The sequence below is a fragment of the Schistocerca cancellata genome, chromosome 1 (genome assembly GCF_023864275.1).
Source record: "Schistocerca cancellata isolate TAMUIC-IGC-003103 chromosome 1, iqSchCanc2.1, whole genome shotgun sequence".
Lineage (NCBI taxonomy): Eukaryota > Metazoa > Arthropoda > Insecta > Orthoptera > Acrididae > Schistocerca > Schistocerca cancellata.
Window position 1 is genome coordinate 442,649,006 of NC_064626.1, and position 21,971 is coordinate 442,670,976.

Below are 21,971 nucleotides of genomic sequence, written 5' to 3' on the forward strand. Positions count from 1 at the left end.
TCTCCAGGCAGAGAAAATCCCGCCGGAAATCGAACCCGGGACCCCGTGCGCGGGAAGCGAGAACGCTACCGCAAGACCACGTGGAAGATGACAAACAATAAATGGGATAAATGTGAGCCATGCACGGCTCAGTTCCCTTAAGCGTTTCTGTTTCTGCGGGATATGAGCGCGATGTTGGTGTCTCCCGCTCTGCAAAGGAGCGCTAGACTTTCTTTTCCCATTTCACTTTCTAATATGTTATCCTTAACAGCCTCTGTTGTTCAGCTAGTCCAGCATGCCTTCATTTCCTCCCACAATTGCTGTCCTTTCACGGCTCTGCCAAATACTGCAGGCATGCCACGATCACACACAGCACTCTAAGATGGCCTCTGATGTCCCCGCACGTTCTGGAGATATAATAGCATTGTGACTTTGGGCCGCCGGCGCCAACGCGGCTTTTCTTCAAAGCACCACCCAGCCTGACGGCTGGACTGACCGTTCATCCCAGCGCACCTCCCTCCTCAATCTAAATTCCAGTCACGCCTCAGCCCACAAAGTATTCCTCCTCAACTCGAACAGCATTTCAGAGGCTCTCCAGCTGTATTGGAATAGTATCTGAGCACCGAACGAAACCGGGGAGCTACGCGGGATTAGCCGAGCGGTGTTAAGCGCTGCAGTCATAGACTGTGCGGCTGGTCCCGGCGGAGGTTCGAGTCCTCCCTCGGGAATGGGTGTGTGTGTTTGTCCTTAGGGTAATTTAGGTTACGTAGTATGTAAGCTTAGGGACTGATGACCTTAGAGTTAAGTCCCATGAGATTTCACAAACATTTGAACATTTTTTTTTTTAAATCTGGGATTCTGCTTGAGGTGTTTTAATCAAATGGAACTATATGATTATAGAGATCTTTCCAAGTCTCAAACATCTATGATGTATGTATGCAGACTGAAATGCCGAATGAAAATTTGTACCGAGGCAGGAATTCGAACCCGTGTATCCTGTTCAGTAAGTAGTATGTATGTGCGCTAACCAGTATGCCAGACTGGTACAACGGATTTGCCCAGCTGCACGGCCTACCCCAACATGTTATTTACGCCTCAGCCGACTTGGAATTTCCGTCTTTGGTAAAAATTTTCATTTGTCGCTTCAGTCTACGTATATACGTCGTAGATGTTTGAGGAATTCTGCTTGTGATCTAGGGGCCGACGGTATTCCTAAGGAATTTTGTGTACAACTTTGAACATTGCTGCTCAGGTTCAGTGACCGTGTCAGAATTATATTAGAACAAATAAGCCCTCGGTCACAAATATTAAGTCAAAACAGACCAGGTTTCGGCGCTACTATGAGCGTCGTCTTCAGAATTAGACTAACTCTTCTAAAACATATTAGGTATATAATACATTAATAAAATTAAAGTTTGTACTGACTGGAAAGAGATGCAGTACTTACAAGTCACATTTAAAAAAAATCTAAGCCGGAAAGGCGACGTCATGAATAGTTGTAAATAAGATGGCGAGCCGCTAAGGGCTGCGCGTACTTGAGTGAACAAGGGTTGCAACAAGAATTCTGAAGACAACGCTCATTGTAGCGACGAAATCTGGTCATTTTTTACTTAATATTTGTGACCGAGGGCTTATTTGTTCTAATATAATTTTGTGTACATTTTTGGCCTCTTACAGACGATACCATTACGTCACTGGTAAATGAGGTGATCCGGGGAGATTTGATTCCGAACACCTTTAAGGTAGGTAAAATCGTTCTAATTCTGAAGACAACCGGACGCCCTGACATGAATAAATTCCGCCCGATCACACTAATTAATTTCGATTAAAAAACTGTCGCCCGGGCGGTTAATAGCTGGTTGTCGATTCTGCCAGAAAAATGTTCAAATGTGTGTGAATTCCTAAGGGACCAAATTGCTAATGTCATCGGTCCCTAGACTTACATACTACTTAAACTAACGTAAACTAACTTATGCTAAAAACAACACGCACTCACAGTTCCGAGGGAGGACTCAAACCTCCGGCGGGAAGGGAAAAACGTTTTGAAGATCAGAAGATGCAGTTTCAATTGTCGAAACCAGTTGTAGATAATGAATATTAAATAATGCGATATTCATTATACAAAATTTTTCCTTGATACTGACTTCTCTTGACAATAAATCCAGTCTTTACCTTTGCTAAACTACTTTTTATGTCCTACTTTCCTCACTCGTCGTGTGTCATTTTGCTCTAAGTGTAGTACAGTTCCTTCACTTCATCCACGTGATGGTTCCCAAGTATGATGATAAGTGCCTTACTAATCCCATATCTGCTGCTATTCACTTCGGTCCTTCTTCGGTTAACTCTGTGCTTGGCATCTTCTCATTGAATGAGGCTTTCACTAAACCTGGCTTTCACTGAACCTTACACACGTACATACACTACTGGCCATTAAAATTGCTACACGAAGAAGAAATGCAGATGATAAACGGGTATTCATTGGACAAATATATTATACTAAGACTGAAATATTACATTTTCACGCAATTTGGGCGCATATATAATGAGAAATCAGTACTCAGAACAACCACCTCTGGCCGTAATAAAGGCCTTGATACGCCTGGGCATGGAGTCAAACAGAGCTTGGATGGCGTGTAAAGGTACAGCTGCCCATGCAGCTTCAACACGATACCACAGTTCATCAAGAGTAGTGACTGGCGTACTGCGACGAGCCAGTTGCTCGGCCACCATTGACCAGACGTTTTCAATTGGTGAGAGATCGGGAGAATGTGCTGGCCACGGCAGCAGTCGAACATTTTCTGTATCCAGAAAGGCCCCTACAGGACCTGCAATATGCGATCGTGCATTATCCTACTGAAATGTAGGTTTTCGCAGGGATCGAATGAAGGGTAGAGCCACGGGTCGTAACACATCTGAAATGTAACGTCCACTGTTCAAAGTGCCGTCAATGCGAACAAGAGGTGACCGAGACGTGTAACCAATGGCACCCCATACCATCAAGCCGGGTGATACGCCAGTATGGCGATGACGAATACACGCTTCCAATGTGCGTTCACCGCGATGTCGCCAAACACGTATGCGACCATCATGATGCTGCAAACAGAACCTGGATTCATCCGAAAAAATGACGTTTCCACACAGTTTCGTCGTTGAGTACACCATCTCAGGCGCTCCTGTCTGTGATGCAGCGTCAAGTGTAACCTCAGCCACGGTCTCCGAGCTGGTAGTCCATGCTGCTGCAAACGTCGTCGAACTGTTCGTGCAGATGGTTGTTGTCTTGCAAACGTCCCCATCTGTTGACTCAGGGATCGAGACGTGGCCACACGATCCGTTACAGCCATGCGGAGAAGATGCCTGTCATCTCGACTGCTAGTGATACGAGGCTGTTGGGATCCAGCACGACGTTCCGTATTAACCTCCTGAACCCACCGATTCCGTATTCTGCTAACATTCATTGGATCTCCACCAACGCGAGCAGCAGTGTCGCTATACGGTAAACCCCAATCGCGATAGGCTACAATCCGATCTTTATCAAAGTCGGAAACGCGATGGTACGCATTTCTCCTCCTTACAGGGGGCATCACAACAACGTTTCACCAGGCAACGCCGGTCAACTGCTGTTTGTGTATGATGAATCGGTTGGAAACTTTCCTCGCGTCAGCACGTTGTAGGTGTCGCCACCGGCACCAGCCTTGTGTGAATGCTCCGAAAAGCTAATCATTTGCATATCACAGCATCTTCTTCCTGTCGGTTAAATTTCGCGTCTGTAGCACGTGATCTCTGTAGTGTAGCAATTTTAATGGCCTGTAGTGTAGACGACATGTGTGCAGTATCATGTGCGTGCTTGTTGCAGCTGTTGCTGGTGTCTCTGGCATCGATGAGGGAGCTCGCCTCCGGTGAGGGCGGCGTGGGCCCGGCGTGCGCCTGCGGGCCGCAGGGCCACCTGGCCACCTGCAGCTTCATGGACCTGACGCGGGTGCCGGCCTGCCTGCCCGGGGAGGCGGTCACCCAGCTCTACCTGGACCACAACAGCATACAGCAGCTCACCGCCGACCAGCTGCGGCCCTTCTCGCTCCTGAGGTTCCTCTCTGCAGAGGGCAACCTCATCACCGACCTGCCGCAGGACCTGTTCCGCTACACGCCGCGGCTGCGGGAGGTCTACCTGTCAGAGAACCGAATAAAAAGCGTCTCCCCATCGACGTTCCTTCCCGTGGCAAATCTGCAGAAACTTGTTCTCAGCGAAAACCATCTGTCGGCTCTACCACCGGAAATCTTCAGGTAAAAATAAGAGACTGCCAGTGTCACTTCTATAGTGACATCTACGGGGTGTAACAAAGAAAGTATGGCCAAAGTTTCAAGAAACATTTCTCAAACATAGAGGAATACAATGCGTTGTACTGACATGACTCCGCAAACGATCTATTTCCGTGTTAGATCTCGTTTTCTACTTCGTATTCTCATTAATCATGAGAAACACAGGCACAGAATATACCAGCATTACATGGATCGTCTTCTGACATAGCATGTTCTAAATACATGCTTCGTTTTGTTTGGTTAGAGTGTACGGTAAGTTGTATTTCTCAGGTTCACTTCAGCGTTTGGTTTTCCAACTGAACAGAAGTAATGCTTACGTGTGACTCGCTACATTGCTTGTGTTTACATGTGACACTTCATTTCTCTATCAGCATCAAGCACTTAGCATAAATAGTGCAGTTACCGGTTTCGAACCGACAGGCAGATCTTCAGACGGCTAGTTCACATTTTACATTAGATTTTCACCTTTCGTTTTTCCATCTGATGAAATTTCCATGGGGTGGTGGTGCCCTACACCCAAAACGAGATGTGAGACAATGTCTTTTTAACTGTAGTTGTGCCTCACAACGATTTTAAATGACGTAAACAAATTATTAAAGGGAAGATGTTTTTTTTCCATTTAATAATTTGTTTACATCACTGAAAGGGAAGAAACATCTTCCCTGCAATAATTCGTTTGCATCACTTAAAAACGTTGTGAAGCACAATTACAGTTAAAAATACATTGTCTCACATCCTTTTTTGGTTGTAGGGCACCACAACTCCAAGGAAATTTCATCAGTTGCGAAAAAAAGGCGAAAACTAATGTAAAACGTGAACTAGCGTCTGAAGATGAACCTGTCGGTTCGAATCCGGTAATGACGCTCTTTAAATAAATAAATAAAAAACACTCCGTCTACAGGCCACAAGTGACCCGTCGGGACCATCCGACCGCCGTGTCATCCTCAGTGGAGAATGCGGTTAGGAGGGGCCTGGGGTCAGCACACCGCTCTCCCGGTCGTTATGATGGTATTCTTGACCGAAGCCGCTAATAGCGTTGTAAAAAGTGGCTGGTTGTTGTTGTCTTCTATATGACATCACCTGTATTTTGGTCACAGCCACTGGCTCAAAATGTTTGTTTTTGACAAAATAGCAACGTAGCACAAGTGTTTGGTGTTCATCACAAACTTGGTTTTCGGTACAGTGCAATGGAAACGTACTCAAATGCAGAATTGCCAGACGCACCGTTTGCTGTAAGGATTAGACAATGGCAGTAGCCGTGGCGCTCACCGTTTGTATCGGGAGACATTTCCAGAACGATGGTGCCTTGGCAGGAGTACTTTCGAAGCAATTAATCGTCATATAAGGGAGCATGGGACGTTTAAACGTTCTACTCGTGGCTGCGAAAGGCCTAGAAGGACGAGTACACCGCAACTGGTAGACGAACGTCAACTCTAGTCTCAGCGCAAGGAAATTAACTGCAACAATTAACATTGATCACATTGGTACAGCGTACGCAGTCACTATCGCGACCTGGTATTTTTGCACGGGTACACTTCTGCAAATGGTTTATTCAACAATATGTCAGCCCTCAAATTTTTGTAAATGCGCTGTTCACGGACGACGCTTCGTTCCTAAGTAGGTGATAAATGTGTTGAAAAGTTGCAGAAAATGAGTTCCAACACTGAAATAAAGCGCTCCCGAACCGATGTTCAAATAACATAGTTTCTTTCTCTAAGTGAGAGACATCTTTTCTGCAAGTCTGGCCATACCCTTTTTTACAACCTGTGTTATTGCCTTGCAATATCTAGGAGTTCCTTCAGAGCTTCGGCTATACACTTGCAAGATCATATAAGGAGAACCGTTTCTTGAGCATGATGTATTAACTGTTACTTGTCATTTACGACTTATTACCGGCATTGCAGAGCACTAAACACGACGTGCACACCGTCGCTCTCTTCTAATACTTCAGTGCTCGTACCAGTTATTGGCTGTATGTTAGGTTCTGTACCCCGAACATCTTCCATTCTCTGGCATAGAACGATCCATTTCGCATAACATCTCAACTCTGGCCAACGGTTCCTTTACTGTAACAGTACGCATGTTCAAGGCGAGCCGGGTTAGAGTAGACAAGACGTAGGCATCGTTTGGTTGCGTGCAGAAGTTTTTCTCGTGGAACACAAGGAAGGCCATACTTTGTGCGAGGTACAGCTGGTTGCGCCCAGACTAGCTTGAGAGATCTAGAGGTGTCTACGAGCCAGTCTACGAGAGATCTAGAGGTGATCAGTTCACAAATGTAAACTGTCTTTTCCGTGTGGGCGTCTGTAGGATGCTTACGATCAGAAGAATAAACTTGTCAAGGATTACAAGAAAAACGGGGTGCAGCTGCGCACGCCCAGATTGATTTGCAGAGTCACTAGACTGTCTAGGTGGGATCGTGCGTGAGAATCATTTCTGACCTAGGTCCACACAGGAGTTAGGCAGCAAACATTTACCAGCTCGTAGCCGATGGTTAAGAGAGCTTACTGTTTATACACGTCGAGTGCATAGGGAATCAAAGAACCTCTGTTGTGATGAGGACCTTGCCTGGCACTTAGGCCGCAGTGATTTATACTTCAAAAAATCAAGAAAATATGTTCATGAAAAATTAGAGAGAATAATTAAATTGAAGGAGTGATCTATACAACAGTAACGATTCTGTCTTTCGAGTACGCGTGCTATTCACAGATGCGGCCTACCTGACTCAGTTTTTTATTTTCATGTTTATATAAGAATCTTGTTATTAACTGTTACTAACTAACGTTCCATGAACAGTTGGGTTAGAGTGACTGGACTGATGCTACGCTTCTGAACACGGAACTGTCGATGCAGTAACACGTGTCCTAGCCAGATGGATGTTCAGCGTGTCAGGGTGCTGATCCACAACTACAGCAAAATATAAACTTTGTGGAACATTGGCTGTGTCGATCAGGCTCTGATGCGTATGGGGCATTCTCAAAAGATTTAAAATCTTTTCATCACTTAGAAAATTTTCTCAGGGAGAGGGAGGAGAGTGAGTATTACTTTAATTATCATCAGAGTTGAGCTGATTTACTCATATGCTTTACATCACGAAAAGTCCTGTCATACTTATTGCTGCGAGGTCGTACAGCACATAATGCCACTCAGACCGGGCAGAATGTCTATTGTAAATTTAGTTTAACACAGCATTAAGGAAGTGCAGTTATAGAAATAGGTTTAAATTACAGAAATAGAAGCATTATGTACAGCGTGATGTACATAAACACAGAGGGAACATAAAGAATGGAAGGGTCAGAGAGAAATATTGGATTAGGGAGTAGACGAACAAACAAGAGAGGTACTCCTATTAAAAAGGGTGGAAGAGAATGATGCAGCCATTCGCTCCTACTGTTCAGTATATGTATCGACGAAATTACGGAAAAAAGAAAGGTTCAATTGTGGGATAGAAATTCACGATGAAACGGTATCATTGGTAATATTCACTGATAACATTGCTTTTTTTCAGTGCATGTGAGGAAAACAGGACCTAGTGAATGGAATGAACTGCATAATTAACGCGGAATATAAGCTGAAAGTAATGCAAGGAAAGAGCAACGTAATGCGGATTAGCCCGAAATGACTTATAGTTTTAACATCAAAACTGGGGACACCATAATAAACTAAGTGAATGAATTCTGCTTCGCTGGAGGGAAAATAACTCACGAACTGAGCAAGGATGACAAAAGATGCAGCTTAACAGAAGCAAAAAGAGCATTCGTCACTAAAACAACTCTACTAGAATGAAACATAGATATCAAAGACAGGCCTTAATATGAGGAAGAAATTTTGTGACTTTACATCCAGTGTATAGCATTATATAGGACAAAGACTGTGGATAAACAGGACAAGAAGACAATCGAAGCATCGAAGCATGTGGCAACTGGCGTTTCAGATTGCTGAACATGAAGCGGCCTGTGATAAGAAATGACGAGATTCTCCGCAAAATAGGCGAGGAAAGGAACTTTTGGAAAACACTGTCTAAAAGAAGAGACAGGACGATAGGTGTGTTGCAGCATACGGGGATCAAGGTGACAGGAGATGATACGGGAATCAAGGTGATAGAAGGAGATGCACAGTGAAAAATCTGTAGGGAAGATAAATTGCCTGAAATGTGTGTAACAAATAATCGAGGATGTTGCTACTCTGAGAAGAAGAGATTAGCACAGGAGAACAAGTTGTGGCAGGCTGCATAAAATCACTGGAAGACGGAATAACAGCAAAAATCACAGCATGTGAAGAACTGGGTCAGCCGTCTAAACACTGTGCATAAAATGGATAAAACAACTCGACTGAGCACCCGGTTACACACCATTAATCAATCACACAAAGACAATCTGAAAATTCAAAACACATCTAATCTGATGAGTTATTGGACCTAGTCTATACATAAGGAGCACGACTCCGCACCATTCCGATTCTGATTTTACCTACTCTCAGTGAATCGTATCCGATGACTAAGTCTGCTTTCATCAACAAGAACTATTGCCAAATACCACAGTCGTCTCTGTCAAGCAAAATGCTTCATCTCTAATGACGTCAATGTTAACGAAAACGTATGGCGTCCCACAGTATCTTAGCTCCTACTCATTCAGTAAAATGTTAAAAAAGAAGCACTTTAAATGGCCAGTGAATACTGCAAATGAACTGCCGGCGTTTGCCTTTAGGACAGCTGACGTAAAATGGATAAATATCAAGTTCTTGTCTTTATCGTAAATTCACTGGTTGTTATTTATACACAAATGCGTTACAAAGCGATTGGGATTATCTTGATCTCAGAGCACTGAAATTTTCGATTTACATTAATTTTCTACGTTCTTCTTTTGCGAAGAATTATGAGTAAAACTGTTAAGCGCGATTTTACAGGATTGCTCTACTAAAGAACGCACGTGGGACAGGCACGAGACTGACATCACCAGCGGGCGGCTGCCGGAAGCGCGCGGCGTGCCGCTGGATTCCACGAAGCTTCGCCTCACAGCACAAGGTCTGCACAGTGGTGGGGGATTCCCCGAACCACCCAGCGCGCTGTTCGCCTCATTGGTCGGGACGTCCCACGCGTGTAGTCGTCCGTCAACAGTTGCACGTGCTGACCGCTCATGCATTAGGCCAGGTGCAAACGATACGTGCTTTTTCTGTCATCCTGCAGCTCGAAAATTCTGGGGAGTAGTATCGTTTGAGGAAAAAAAAATATGAATACCGTTACTGAAACTTCCATAGCGAGGTCAGTTTGAACGAAAGATTTTTTCTCTCCGTATAAAACGTTCAAATGGCTGGTGGAGAAACAGCAGCGTAATGTCCTCGACAATCGCTGGTATTTCGATTGGTGAGCACCCTGTCATTTTCAACACACAAATGAAACGAGAGATTAGCGGTTTATGCAGAAAGACAAACGAAGACACACTAAAACACACACACACAGTATACTACTAGTGCGATGACACAGTGGAAGAGAGCAGGATTCCAAGCAATTCGAGCAAAAACCTCCATTTCTATTAATGAGGTTACTTGCTAAATAAAATTTCAGCTGCCTCCTTGCTAACATTAGCGCAATAGTTGGAGGTGCACCGAGGAATCCCAGTATGTTATGTTCCATCGAATGACCTGTACCAAGACAATGTTCTACAACAGCAGATTTGCCCGACAGTTGTAAGTGTGTGTGACGCTCAAGCCCTATAGATGGGTCCTCCACCGTCCATGCTCTGAGCAATGCGTGACATGAGCACAACTTCAACGGATACGGTGGGCACCTGCCTCACGCAAACCAACATCATCCTTTATAGAACCTAAAACGGCACTGATCTTAGGTGGTGATCGAAAAAATACGTTTGACTAACAGTTGCAGAAGACGTTAATCTGCCGCATTCCTGTAAGTTGTCTGAACATCCTTCCAGGTATTCCGTTCGCTGTGTCAATCGTGAAACAGACGTATGGACCGGAAGTGCAACAGTCCTCTTCAATGTGACTGAACAGTTTAGTTACCCTAGAAAGGAGATCTGCAGAGACAGATAAGTCCTTTTTGTAGTTTTTTAAGAGATTCATAATGAAGATCTGTTATACGACAAGCAGTTTGGCTTTAGGAAAGACAAAGGCACCACAGAAACAGTTTTGCCGTGAAGAAGAAAAATCAAGATGCGTTCATAGGATTTTTCGACCCAGGAAAAGCCTTCGACAGAGTTAAATGGTGCAAGATGTTCGAAACTCTAAGAAAAATAGTAGGAAGCTTTAGGGAAAGACGGGTAACATAAAATATGTACAAGAACCAAGTGTAAACAATAAGACTGGAAGACAAAGAACGAAGTGCTGAAATTAAAAAGGGTGTAAGACAGGAATGTAGTCTTTCACCCCTGCTGTTCAATCTGTACGTCGAAGAAGTCACGAAGGAATTGAAAGATTCGAACAGTCTGATGAATACAGAATGTGGATTGAGAGAAAATCGAAGAAAGCCGAAAGTAATGAGAACTAGCGGAAATGGGAACATGGAGAAACTTAACAGTCTAATTGGTGATCACGAGGTAGAAGAAGTGGAGGAATTCTGCTATATTGGAAGCAAAACAACCCACGGTGGATGAAGCAGAGAGGACAAAAAAGCAGTAACACAGGCAAGGAAGGCATTCCTTGCCATAAGAAGTTTACTAGTATCAAACGCAGGTGTTAATTTGACGAACAAATTTCTGAGAATGTACGTTTGGAGCGCAGCATTGTATGGAAGTGATACACTGATAGTAGCAAAACCGTAACAGAAGAGAATCGAAACATTTGATATGCGGTGCTGCTGAAAAATGTTAAAAGTATGTGAACTGATAGGGAATGAGGATATCCGCTGCAGAAGCTGCGAAGAAATGAATTCTGGAAACACTAAGAAGAAGGAGGGACACGATGACAAAATATGTGTTAACGCACAAGGGGTGGTACTGCAAGGGGCAGTAGAGGATGAAAACTATACAGGAGGGCAGAGATGGGAATACATTCAGTAAATAAATGAGTAAGTAGGTTGTTAGTTCAACTCGGAGATGACAAGATTGGCACAGGAGTGGAATTTGAAGCAGAGTACAACAAACTAGTCAGAAGACTGACGTCGCACAAAAAGTAGAAATAAAAATCTGACTTGTCCTAATACACAAAAGAAATTTATTCGAAATGCTTTTTTTGTTCGACCTATTACTTATTTCTTATATCAGATTTAAAACAATTATGTACTAATCGTAACAACTTAGATCTAAACGGAATAATTCTGGTGGAACCTATTTCAATTGGCATATAATTTATGGCTCAACGTAGCTAATGTCGTAATATTTACTTTTCAATTTCAGCCACAGAAATTCTTGACAGTGCTAACAGACCGAGCCATGTGGATCTGTATTAAGACGCTGCACCGGAGTTCGTGGGTACGGCGGTTCAGATCACCCGTCCTCCATCTAAATTTAATTTTTTCAGTACTTCCTTACATCTCTTAAGGCGATTTCCGGGATAGTTCCTTTCAAAGGTCGTGACATATTTCCTTCCCATCTTTCCCAAAATCAAACATTGTGTTACGTCTTTAATGACCTCTTCGTTGACGAGACCGAAGCCCTAATCTTCCTTCCTGAAAAAAAAAATAACAAAATTTTGAGGGTGATGTAATCAGAGATGACACAACCAGAATGTTGAGCTGAGGAAGTCAAAAGCTAACGAGTATCGGACCGGGAGTGATTAACTTTTCCTCACGTGACTCACTTTTCCATTACAGTCTATTACTCCCGTTGTTTTCATTAACACAGGTTTCGAGATGTGAACTTTGTATTACAAAGACGACTGTGATACGTGCTTGAAGGGCTATAGTGGCATATGGCTTGTTCTCTACCTTATTCTGGATGTGACTGCAGTGTGTGCTCATAGTCGACGCTCATCTAGGTGTCATATATGGTATGATTCATAAATGAATCACAAGTCTTTCTTATTTCTCTTTAAATCATAATGAATCATTATTTTCCTATAATTTTTATACACAATTCCCGTGAAGCAGTTCAGCAAACGTTGTTCACAGTTTTGTTTTACTGTGTAACACTATCGAAGTTTCACAGTTATTACCGGGTTCAGACTAGATAGTGGAGTCATTTTTAGACATACGAAGCGTGTAGTGGCACTATATTGGTGCCATACAACGTCTCCGTTTAGGTCAGTTGCAAGATTAATCTTGATGGCGCTGGGATGGTATTATTAAAGAAAGTGTTTACTTTAGACTAGCCCTGTAAATAGCGGCAGAGGTTTAACTTAAATGTTGATTGGAATGCGACTCTCTCTCTTGTCAAATAACAGAGAGTCCGAGTAAGACCTAACTGGTCAACTGTTATTGCATAATATAAATGGTTCATATGGCTCTGAGCACTATCGGACTTAACTTCTGAGGTCATCAGTCCCCTAGAACTTAGAACTACTCAAACCTACCTAACCTAAGGACATCACATACATCCATGCCCGAGGCAGGATTCGAACCTGCGACCGTAGCGGTCGCGCGGTTACAGACTGTCGCGCCTAGAACCGCTCTGCCACTCCGGCCGGCTGCCTAATATATCAGTGTTGACATCTGTCTTCTTTGATTGTTTGCTGTTTTCCCGTATACGCCTTCTTTTGGTATGACTGTTGGAGCAACACTGCCCACCGAGGGTTTCAGTTGACATGAACAGCAGTCTCTCTTTGTGCCTTGAAAATTAGGGGGTGTGCACCTGTCAAAATATCGGCGATTGTCGCGGATGCTTGCCGGTTGCATTCTCGCATATTATTGTTTGAGCATCGAGAAGCTGTAAGAAAAGAAATGGTACAAATGGCTCTAAGCACTATGGGAGTTAACATCTGAGGTCATCAGTCCCATAGAACTTAGAACTACTTAAACCTAACTAACCTAAGGACACCACACATAGCCATGCCCCAGGCAGTATTCGAACCTGCGACCGTAGCAGCAGCGCGGTACCAGATTTAAGCACCTAGAACCGCTCGCCCACAGCGGCCGCAAGCCGGAAGAAGTTCAAGTTTATTCCTATAAAATTAGCCTTTTATAATTGCATCTACATGCATACCTTGAAACTCATTATGAAGTGCATTTCTTCAGGACCTAATGACTAGAAAATTTTGTGTCTTTTGACCTCTAACGCTTCGCTTTGAAAGTTAGGTGTGGTGCGGTTTCAACTCCGTCACTGCACAGTCTACAACTAGGCTTCCTTTCTCCATACACATCGAGTGCAGATGACCACTCAGTAGTTCCACCATGAGCGTGGCAGACGATATGTCTTATTGTAACACATACTAAGATTTCTTCCCCGGGAATAATGCACCAAATGTCTGTGTGCGCTGTATTCTAATCTTGTCCTCGCAGTCCCGACGCGAGATGAACTTGTAGGTTTAGGCTACATTTCTAGAATCCTCACTTAATTCTGTTTCTTGAGACCTTGCGAGTGAGGTTTCCGAGGCTAGTTGGCATATATCTTCAAGCGCCTGCCACTTCATGTTGTCACGTTTCCATGTGACGCTTTTTCGTGGATGAAACAAACTCGTGACAATTTACGCTTTACTTCTTTATATGCGTCAAATAACCCCCGTTAGACGCGACTATTACTGGGTTCCACTCACTCGAGTAGTGTTGTAGTACGGATGACATGACTGTTTTGTAAAGTATCTCCTTTGTACCCTCCTATTTATTGATATTTTATCAATAAACCGAAGTCTGTCCCCTGTTTTATCTACGGCTGAACCCATGTGGTCGGTGCATTTTGCATTCATACTGTCATACAAAAGTAATTGTATCAGTCAGTTGATTCCAATTGTGATTCATTTGTAATGTAATGACCAGAGTCTATTTCTTGCGAACGTTTTCAACAACTTCCTAATCTCTGCGTCGTCTTGAAATCTTAACAGTTTCTGAATGAATATTTGTGCAGTTTGTTTCACGCAATAGCTCATGACAGATTACTCCGTCATCCTCAATGTTTCTGACATTAATAGTAATATTGTCTCCGAGTCATTAATATACCACGAGAACAGCGAGGACCCAACACTACCCTCTAGAGTACATCCGAAGGTCACTTCCGCATTTGTCGATGACTGTCCATCCAAGACAATATGTTGCGTCGTCCCTAACAGTCCAGTTTTCAATGCAGATTTCATTTCTGCATCTACATCTATATCTACATACATATTCCGCAAGCCACGATACGTTGCATGTCGGAGGCTACCTTACAGCATTACTCATCATTCCCTTTCCTTGACCACTATCATCCTGTCTTCGCCGTCTAACGCGGTATGTATCTTGGGCGAAGTAGAATCATTCTACTGTCTGTCGCAAATGCCGGTTCTATAAACTTACTCAAAAGAGTTTATCGAAAAGAACTTCTTCGCCCATCTTAGCATTTCCATAATACTAGCACGTTGATCGAAGCTACTCGTAGAAATTCTAGTAGCATGGCTCCTAACTAATTCGATGTCTTTAACGCGAACTTGTCAGAATCGCAGACACTCGAGCAGTACCCAAGAATGTGTCTTAGAAGCGACCTGTATGTGGTCTCCCTTATACAGGGCTATTACAAATGATTGAAGCGATTTCATAAATTCACTGTAGCTCCATTCATTGACATATGGTAACGACACACTACAGATACGTAGAAAAACTCAAAGTTTTGTTCGGCTGAAGCCGCACTTCAGGTTTCTGCCGCCAGAGCGCTCGAGAGCGCAGTGTGACAAAATGGCGACAGGAGCCGAGAAAGCGTATGTCGTGCTTGAAATGCACTCACATCAGTCAGTCATAACAGTGCAACGACACTTCAGGACGAAGTTCAACAAAGATCCACTAACTGCTCACTCCATTCGGCGATGGTATGCGCACTTTAAAGCCTGGATGCCTCTGTAAGGGGAAATCATCGGGTCGGCCTGCAGTGAGCGAAGAAACGGTTGAACGCGTGCGGGCAAGTTTCACGCGTAGCCCGCGGAAAATTGGTTCATGCCACAACTGGAGACCGACAGCGCCGACTTCATCTTTCAACAGGATGGTGCTCCACCGCACTTCCATCATGATGTTCGGCATTTCTTAAACAGGAGATTGGAAAACCGATGGATCGGTCGTGGTGGAGATCATGATCAGCAATTCATGTCATGGCCTCCACGCTCTCCCGACTTAACACCATGCGATTTCTTTCTATGGGGTTATGTGAAAGATTCAGTGTTTAAACCTCCTCTACCAAGAAACGTGCCAGAACTGTGAGCTCGCATCAACGATGCTTTCGAACTCATTGATGGGGACATGCTGCGCCGAGTGTGAGAGGAACTTGATTATCGGCTTGATGTCTGCCGAATCACTAAAGGAGCACATATCGAACATTTGTGAATGCCTAAAAAAACTTTTTGAGTTTTTGTATGTGTGTGCAAAGCATTGTGAAAATATCTCAAATAATAAAGTTATTGTAGAGCTGTCAAATCGCTTCAATCATTTGTAACAACCCTGTACATTAGATCCACGTTCCTCGAAATTTTCCAGTAGGCCAAAGTACACCATTCGCCTTCCCTGCAACCGATCTCACGTACCGATTTGTATCTTATCTTCTTTATGTATCTGTCTATGTGTACAGTAGAGTACACGAAATAAAACTTCCGTCCGACCATCCATAATTAGGTTTTCCATAATTTTCCTAAATCGCTTCTGGCAGGTGCCTGGATGGTTCCTTTGAAAGGTCACGGCCGATTTACTTTCCCATCCCTACAGTTTGTGTTCCGTCTCTAATGATCTCGATGTCGACGGTACATTAAACTCTTATCTTCCTTTACGGTTATGAAACTAATTACTGAAAACAATTGATTACTTAACCCCTGCATTGTGCAGTCGAGAGAACGTTTGAATGTTGATGTGTTGCCTGACATAACAGTGGATAGTTTCCAATATACCCAAAATTGTGCCAAGTTAAAACGAATAAAAATCGCCCATCACATGAACTACAAAATTTTCTCTCAACAAACTATCCAAATTACTGTAATTAAAGTGCACTGCTGATTTACATACCTAACTTGAGGAACAAAACTCAGAATACCAAAAATCTTTCACACACGTATATATCATACTGTTAACTGAAATGTACTTTGTATGACAAGAAAATCACTCTGAAACTGAAAGTAAGTTATCTGACGCAGTCACCGATATAACTGTGTAGTGGCGTTGTTCTGTATGTATAGTGTAATTGTATGACTATGGCCTGAACTATTCTTACACTAACCTGGAAACAGTAAAAGTCTTCTCTCGCCACAAAGCTAAATGAAAATAGTAAACTAAAAATTAAATGCAAAAGCGTGTGTACCTCCACGTTCAATGTGAACACAAGCAATGTAGAATTTCTTGCATGGGAATAATTTTGGATACTAATGTTCTATAAATGATTTTTCTAGAACAATTTTATAGAAATGAATTACTTTATGACTTCACTTTTTAAGATCGTGATAAATTTTGACTTTGTCTTCTTACAGAATCTGGTGTACCGCCGGTGTTCCACGTCTTCCCAACACGATATTTCGTCTTCGTAGCTCGGTGTCTTCGTCGGGTGTTTCCTGATACTTTATGATATTGGATTTATACAAAATTGACAGGTTTTAGAAACAGTTCTAAATAACCTACTTTACGCAAAAGATTGACCAATTCAAAATGATCTCTATTTTTCACAAAAAATGTATGGAAGGTAGGATAATTAAGTTCGCCAGCTGCGAGCAATCCATACTTCAAGCAAATGTCGGTACGACAATTAATTTTGCAACAGAATGTTAACTACGTGCAGGTAGACAAAGCTGCGAATTTACCTTGAACCGAAATTCTTCACAAAACTCTTTAAAATTCGTAAATACTCCCATCATCGTCTTATTCAATAATTTAAGCAAAAATGTATTCAGTATTTTGCAGCTCGATTCTAGACAAAAATTTCCTGACAATTCAGTTCCACGTCTGCTTTCCAACTCACATCGAGTAGTAATAATCTTTATTTAACAAAGAAGTTCGCCAAACAGTCGTGCAAATTGAGAAGTTGTATCGGCTTATTTTCGCTATCAGTTTCTGCAGTTCGTTACCTGCAGGCCTCTCAAAAATAATCTATATTTGCACACTGGAGCCATATGTTTCTAGATGTCGTGAATCCTTAAGTTCTTCATTCAAAGACTTGACTGCATCTGCAAAAACTGAAAAGAACTTATTAATTTGCGAATTTTTTTGTTAAATATTTGACCAGCCGCTGTCCCCCGTCCACAATGGACCAACAGAGATTAGTAATAATCTCTCTTTTAGTGCCCTCAGGCAGAGATGGTGTAACAACACAACCGAAGGTTGCAGATCAACTTGGCTTACTCTCAGATGTGTGCATATCGATGTATGGAAGTAAGAAGTTAAACTGACGTGTACTCACACGTTTCATTCCGCTTTGTAGCGTTACGCCTAGATATTAATCGACATACTTTGTCAAGCAGCACACCGCTAATAATGTATTTGAACAATACAGGGATTGTCTTTCCTATTCGCCCTCATACTTGTTTTCACATTTACAACAAACTACCAAATCATTACACCAAAGGGGCATAAGTCTTCTGACCGAGTTGAGGCGCTCTGTGACATCCTTATCATCTCAGAGCAACAGTTGCAGCCTACGTTCTCAGTTATCTGCCGAATGTATTCTTATTCTACAGGTTTTACCCCCTACAGCCCCGCCCTCCCTAGTACCACGGAAGTTATTCCCTGATGTCTTAACAAATGTCCTATCATCCTATACCTTCTTCCTGTCGGCGGTTTCCGTATGTTCCTTTCCTCGCCAATACTGCAGAGGAAACCTCCTCATTTCTTACCTTGTCAGCCAACCTAATCTTCAACATTATTCTGTAGCACCACATCTCAGAGCCTTTCATTTCGTCTGTTCCAATTTTCCCACAGTATATGTGTTGCTACCATACAATACTGCGCTAGAGACGTACATTCAGAAAAATTTCTTCCTCAAATTAACACCTACGTTTGATATTAGTAAACTTCTCTCGGCCGATAATGCCGTTTTTGCCGATGCTAGTTTGCTTTTTATGTCCTTCTTGCTCCGTCCGTCATGGGTTGGTTTGCTGCCTAGGTAACTGAATTTCTTAACTTCATCTACTTCGTGATCAAATATGATGTCGAATTTCTAGTTGTTCTCGTTTCTACTGCTTCTCATTACTTTCGTATTCCTTCCATTTACTCTCAGTCTATTCTGTACTTATTAGGCTCTTCATTCTATTCAACACAACCAGTAATTATTTTTCACTTTCATTGAGTATAGAAATGTCATCAGCAAATCTTATCATTGATATATTTTCACTCTGAATTTTAATCCCACTCTTGGACCTTTCTTTTTTCCGTCATTGCTTCTTCGATGTATAGAATGGAAAGGAGGGGTTCATGACTGCATCTGAGTCTGACACACACATGGTTCGTGCACCCTCTCCTTTGGTTCCTCTTGCTTTTTATAAATATTGTACACAACCCATCTTTCGCTATATCGTATCCCTAATTTTCTCAGAATTTCAAACATCTTGCACCATTTAACATCTCCGAACCCTTTTTGTAGGTCTACAAATTCTATGAACATGTCTTGATTTTTCCTCAATCTTGCTTCCACTATCAACGCCTACGTCATAACTGCCTTTTTGGTGCCTTTATCACTCCTAAAACAAAACTGAACGTCGTCTAGCAGTATCACAATTATTTTTTCCGTTCTTCTGCGTATTATTACTGTCTGCATCTTGGATGTATGAGCTATTAAACAGATCGTGCGGTAAGTCTCGTACTTGTCGGCTCTTGCTGTCTTCGTAACTGTGTGGATGACGTTTCTCCGGAATTCTGTTTCTGCATTGCCACACTGACACATTCTACGCGCCAACGTGAATTGCCATTTTGTTACCACTTCCCCCAGCGATTTTTAGAAATTCTGATGGAATGTTATCTATCCCTGCTGCCTTATTTGATATCAAGTCTTCCAATACTCTTTCAAATTAGAATTCTAATACAGGATCTCTTATGTCATCCCTGTGGGCTCCAGTTTCATCTTCTACCACGTCATGAGACAAGCCTTTCCCTCGTAAAGACCTTCAATGCACTCTTTCCACCTATCCAATATCTAACCTGCATTTAACAGAGGAATTTCCTTGCAATCTTAATGTTTCCGTTCTTGCTTTTAGTTACACTGAAGGTTGTTTTGACTTTTCTATGGGTCGAGTCCGTCCTTCAGACGATCCTTTCTTTTTAGATTTCTTCAGATTTTCCAATCAGTCACTTTGCCTTAGTTTCCCCGCACTTTCTGTTTATTCCGTTCCTTAGTGATTTGTACATCTGTATCCTCCTACAGAACTATCGAGTAACAGCCTCAGATTGCTGTTCACCGTACCCGTCAAATCGTTTACTCGAATAGAGGAGGCGAGCGGTCCTTACACATCCCTGGGGCAATCCTGACGGTACTTCTGTCTCCTATTATCACTCGCCATCAAGGACAACGTACTGTTTTCTGTTACTGAAAATGTTTTCAAACCACTCACACATCTGATAATCTACGTTAACAGTCTGGAATGCGGCACTGTGTCAAATGCTTTACAGACAACTAGGAATATGGTATTCACCTGTTGCACTTATATATATCAAAACTTTTAGCCAAAAGGCTACTTTGCGGACGTAGTGACGGAAGTTTGTCTCGGAACAGTGTCTCAGATTGTAAGATCCTACTTCCGAGTATTCAGATCTTGTCTCTACTAAGGTTGCACAACATTGCCTCCTATGATGTAATAGTTAATGCTCCTTGCTGACGCATAATTGTCAGATGTACATGCAGCCTGGCTGCTACTGAGCATTCCCGAGCGCATAAATGTGCGTAGTACTTGGCATAAGCACGTGAATGGAATGCACGAATGCATTACAGCGTCAAATGCTTAAAATACCACGACTTTCGGCCAAGCACTCTTTGACCATTGTTAAGTTGTAGGCCGCTTGTACGCCCTTATGTATATACTGCCAGTTGTAGCGTCACCGGTGCTCATGGTACCGCCGTATATTGGCTTATGTTAAATCGGCGTTTAATGTGTCCACTTCAACCTCGCGGTTGATGGATACCACACCGCGATGAGCTGCAATCGTTTATTCGATGGCTTCTTTAATTACAGAATCCGAGGTGCCCTTAAACCGAGCCATGAATACCGATTTGATCGTGTGTCTTTTCAGCAGGCGACTTATCTTGCCCTACATGGGGTGAAGGAACGCTTAGTTTCTTTCCGTGCTCTTCGCCAATGGTCTTAGTGTGATTCTTGCGTGAGATCATTTCATTCATACGGTGAACGTTGTAGCCCTTGCCCCTGAACACATTGATTAGGAGGCTCAGCTTATGTGGCACGTAATCGGCGTGAATAGCTGAGAATCGACAAGATACCTTGCGAGTGTGGTCAGTCGTACGTGGGACGAATAGAATAAACGCAGGATGGAGTATGACGGAGTTTGTTTACGCTGCTTCGAGAAATTCGCTTTAGCTGAGCATGCTTTACGGAACGGTCACCAGATCAAATTTGACGAAACCTCGTCCTGGCTCACACTAACGGCTTCTCCGACGGCGTAATTAAAGAAGCCATCGAAATGAAAATCGCCGATAATACCCTTAATACAGACGGCGGCCGGCAGCTCACTGCGTCGTGGAATCCAGCGACTGCGAGGTGGCACATCGAAGGCCGAGGCAAAGTGTGCCCATACATGGCGGTACCGTGAGCACCAGTGACGTCACAGCCGGCAGCTAGCATACATATGGTCCTTCCAACCTCTTCACAATGGCCGAGGAGTGCTCGGTTCGAAAGCTCGTGAAATGATTATCACTTGACAGGACTGGAACCCCGAGAACATTTTATTCAGTTGGAGGTTCTTCCCGGACTGATCGACCGCAAATGTCCAATACAAAATTCTGTGCCTCGACTTTCCCTACACACCGTGATACGTTATAACTGTTACCGTGTTTCTCCAGCAGCAGGAGTATATGACGCGGTACCATACCCAGAAAACTTTTATGTCGACTGACTCTAGCCACGAAAACCTACGCAATTATGTTATCGTTTACATTCTGCACCCCTGCTTTTATGAAATTGCTTGGTCCTCTCCGCTGGGCGAGAGATTCACATGCTGCGTCGTCCCTACCAAGAAATCCTCGTTTGATGCTCTGTATAACTGTGTTGATAATCTTGTTCTTCCTCTTCTTCTTCACTTCATGTATCAGGCAAATTACCTGTTACACTAATCATCTCTCGCATGGTCTTCATACATTTCTTCTTCCAGGGCCTCTGTTATTTAGAATCTTTATAAGGAAAGCTTTTGCTCCCATATTCCTTCCATTTTCTCCTATTTTCTTTTATTTTCTCGTTTACGTTATATTTTCCTAAATCTTTCCTTATATCTTCATTTCCTTTCCGATCATCCCTTGCATATCCTTCCAGTCTTCTAATAACTCCCATTTCTTGACCCTGTATTCTATTTTCTAAATGTAATTTTATATGCGGATGACCACTCTCTGCTTACAAGGATTGTAGATGACTTTCAGGCGGGAGTGTATAAGCTGGAGCAGATAGCCACAAGTAACAACATAACACTGCCGGTAGATGAATTTCAG

General features: G+C 42.9%; 1 protein-coding gene across 1 annotated transcript in view; it reads left to right on the top strand.

Annotated features, from left to right (window-relative positions):
* The window catches only part of LOC126161615 (insulin-like growth factor-binding protein complex acid labile subunit), a 68,780-nt gene that overhangs the window by 44,602 nt on the left and 2,207 nt on the right, over nt 1-21,971 (top strand). Inside the window, exon 3 of the mRNA XM_049917573.1 lies at nt 3,833-4,257. Coding sequence (XP_049773530.1) covers nt 3,833-4,257 — 425 coding nt within the window. The remainder of the gene's footprint in view (nt 1-3,832; nt 4,258-21,971) is intronic.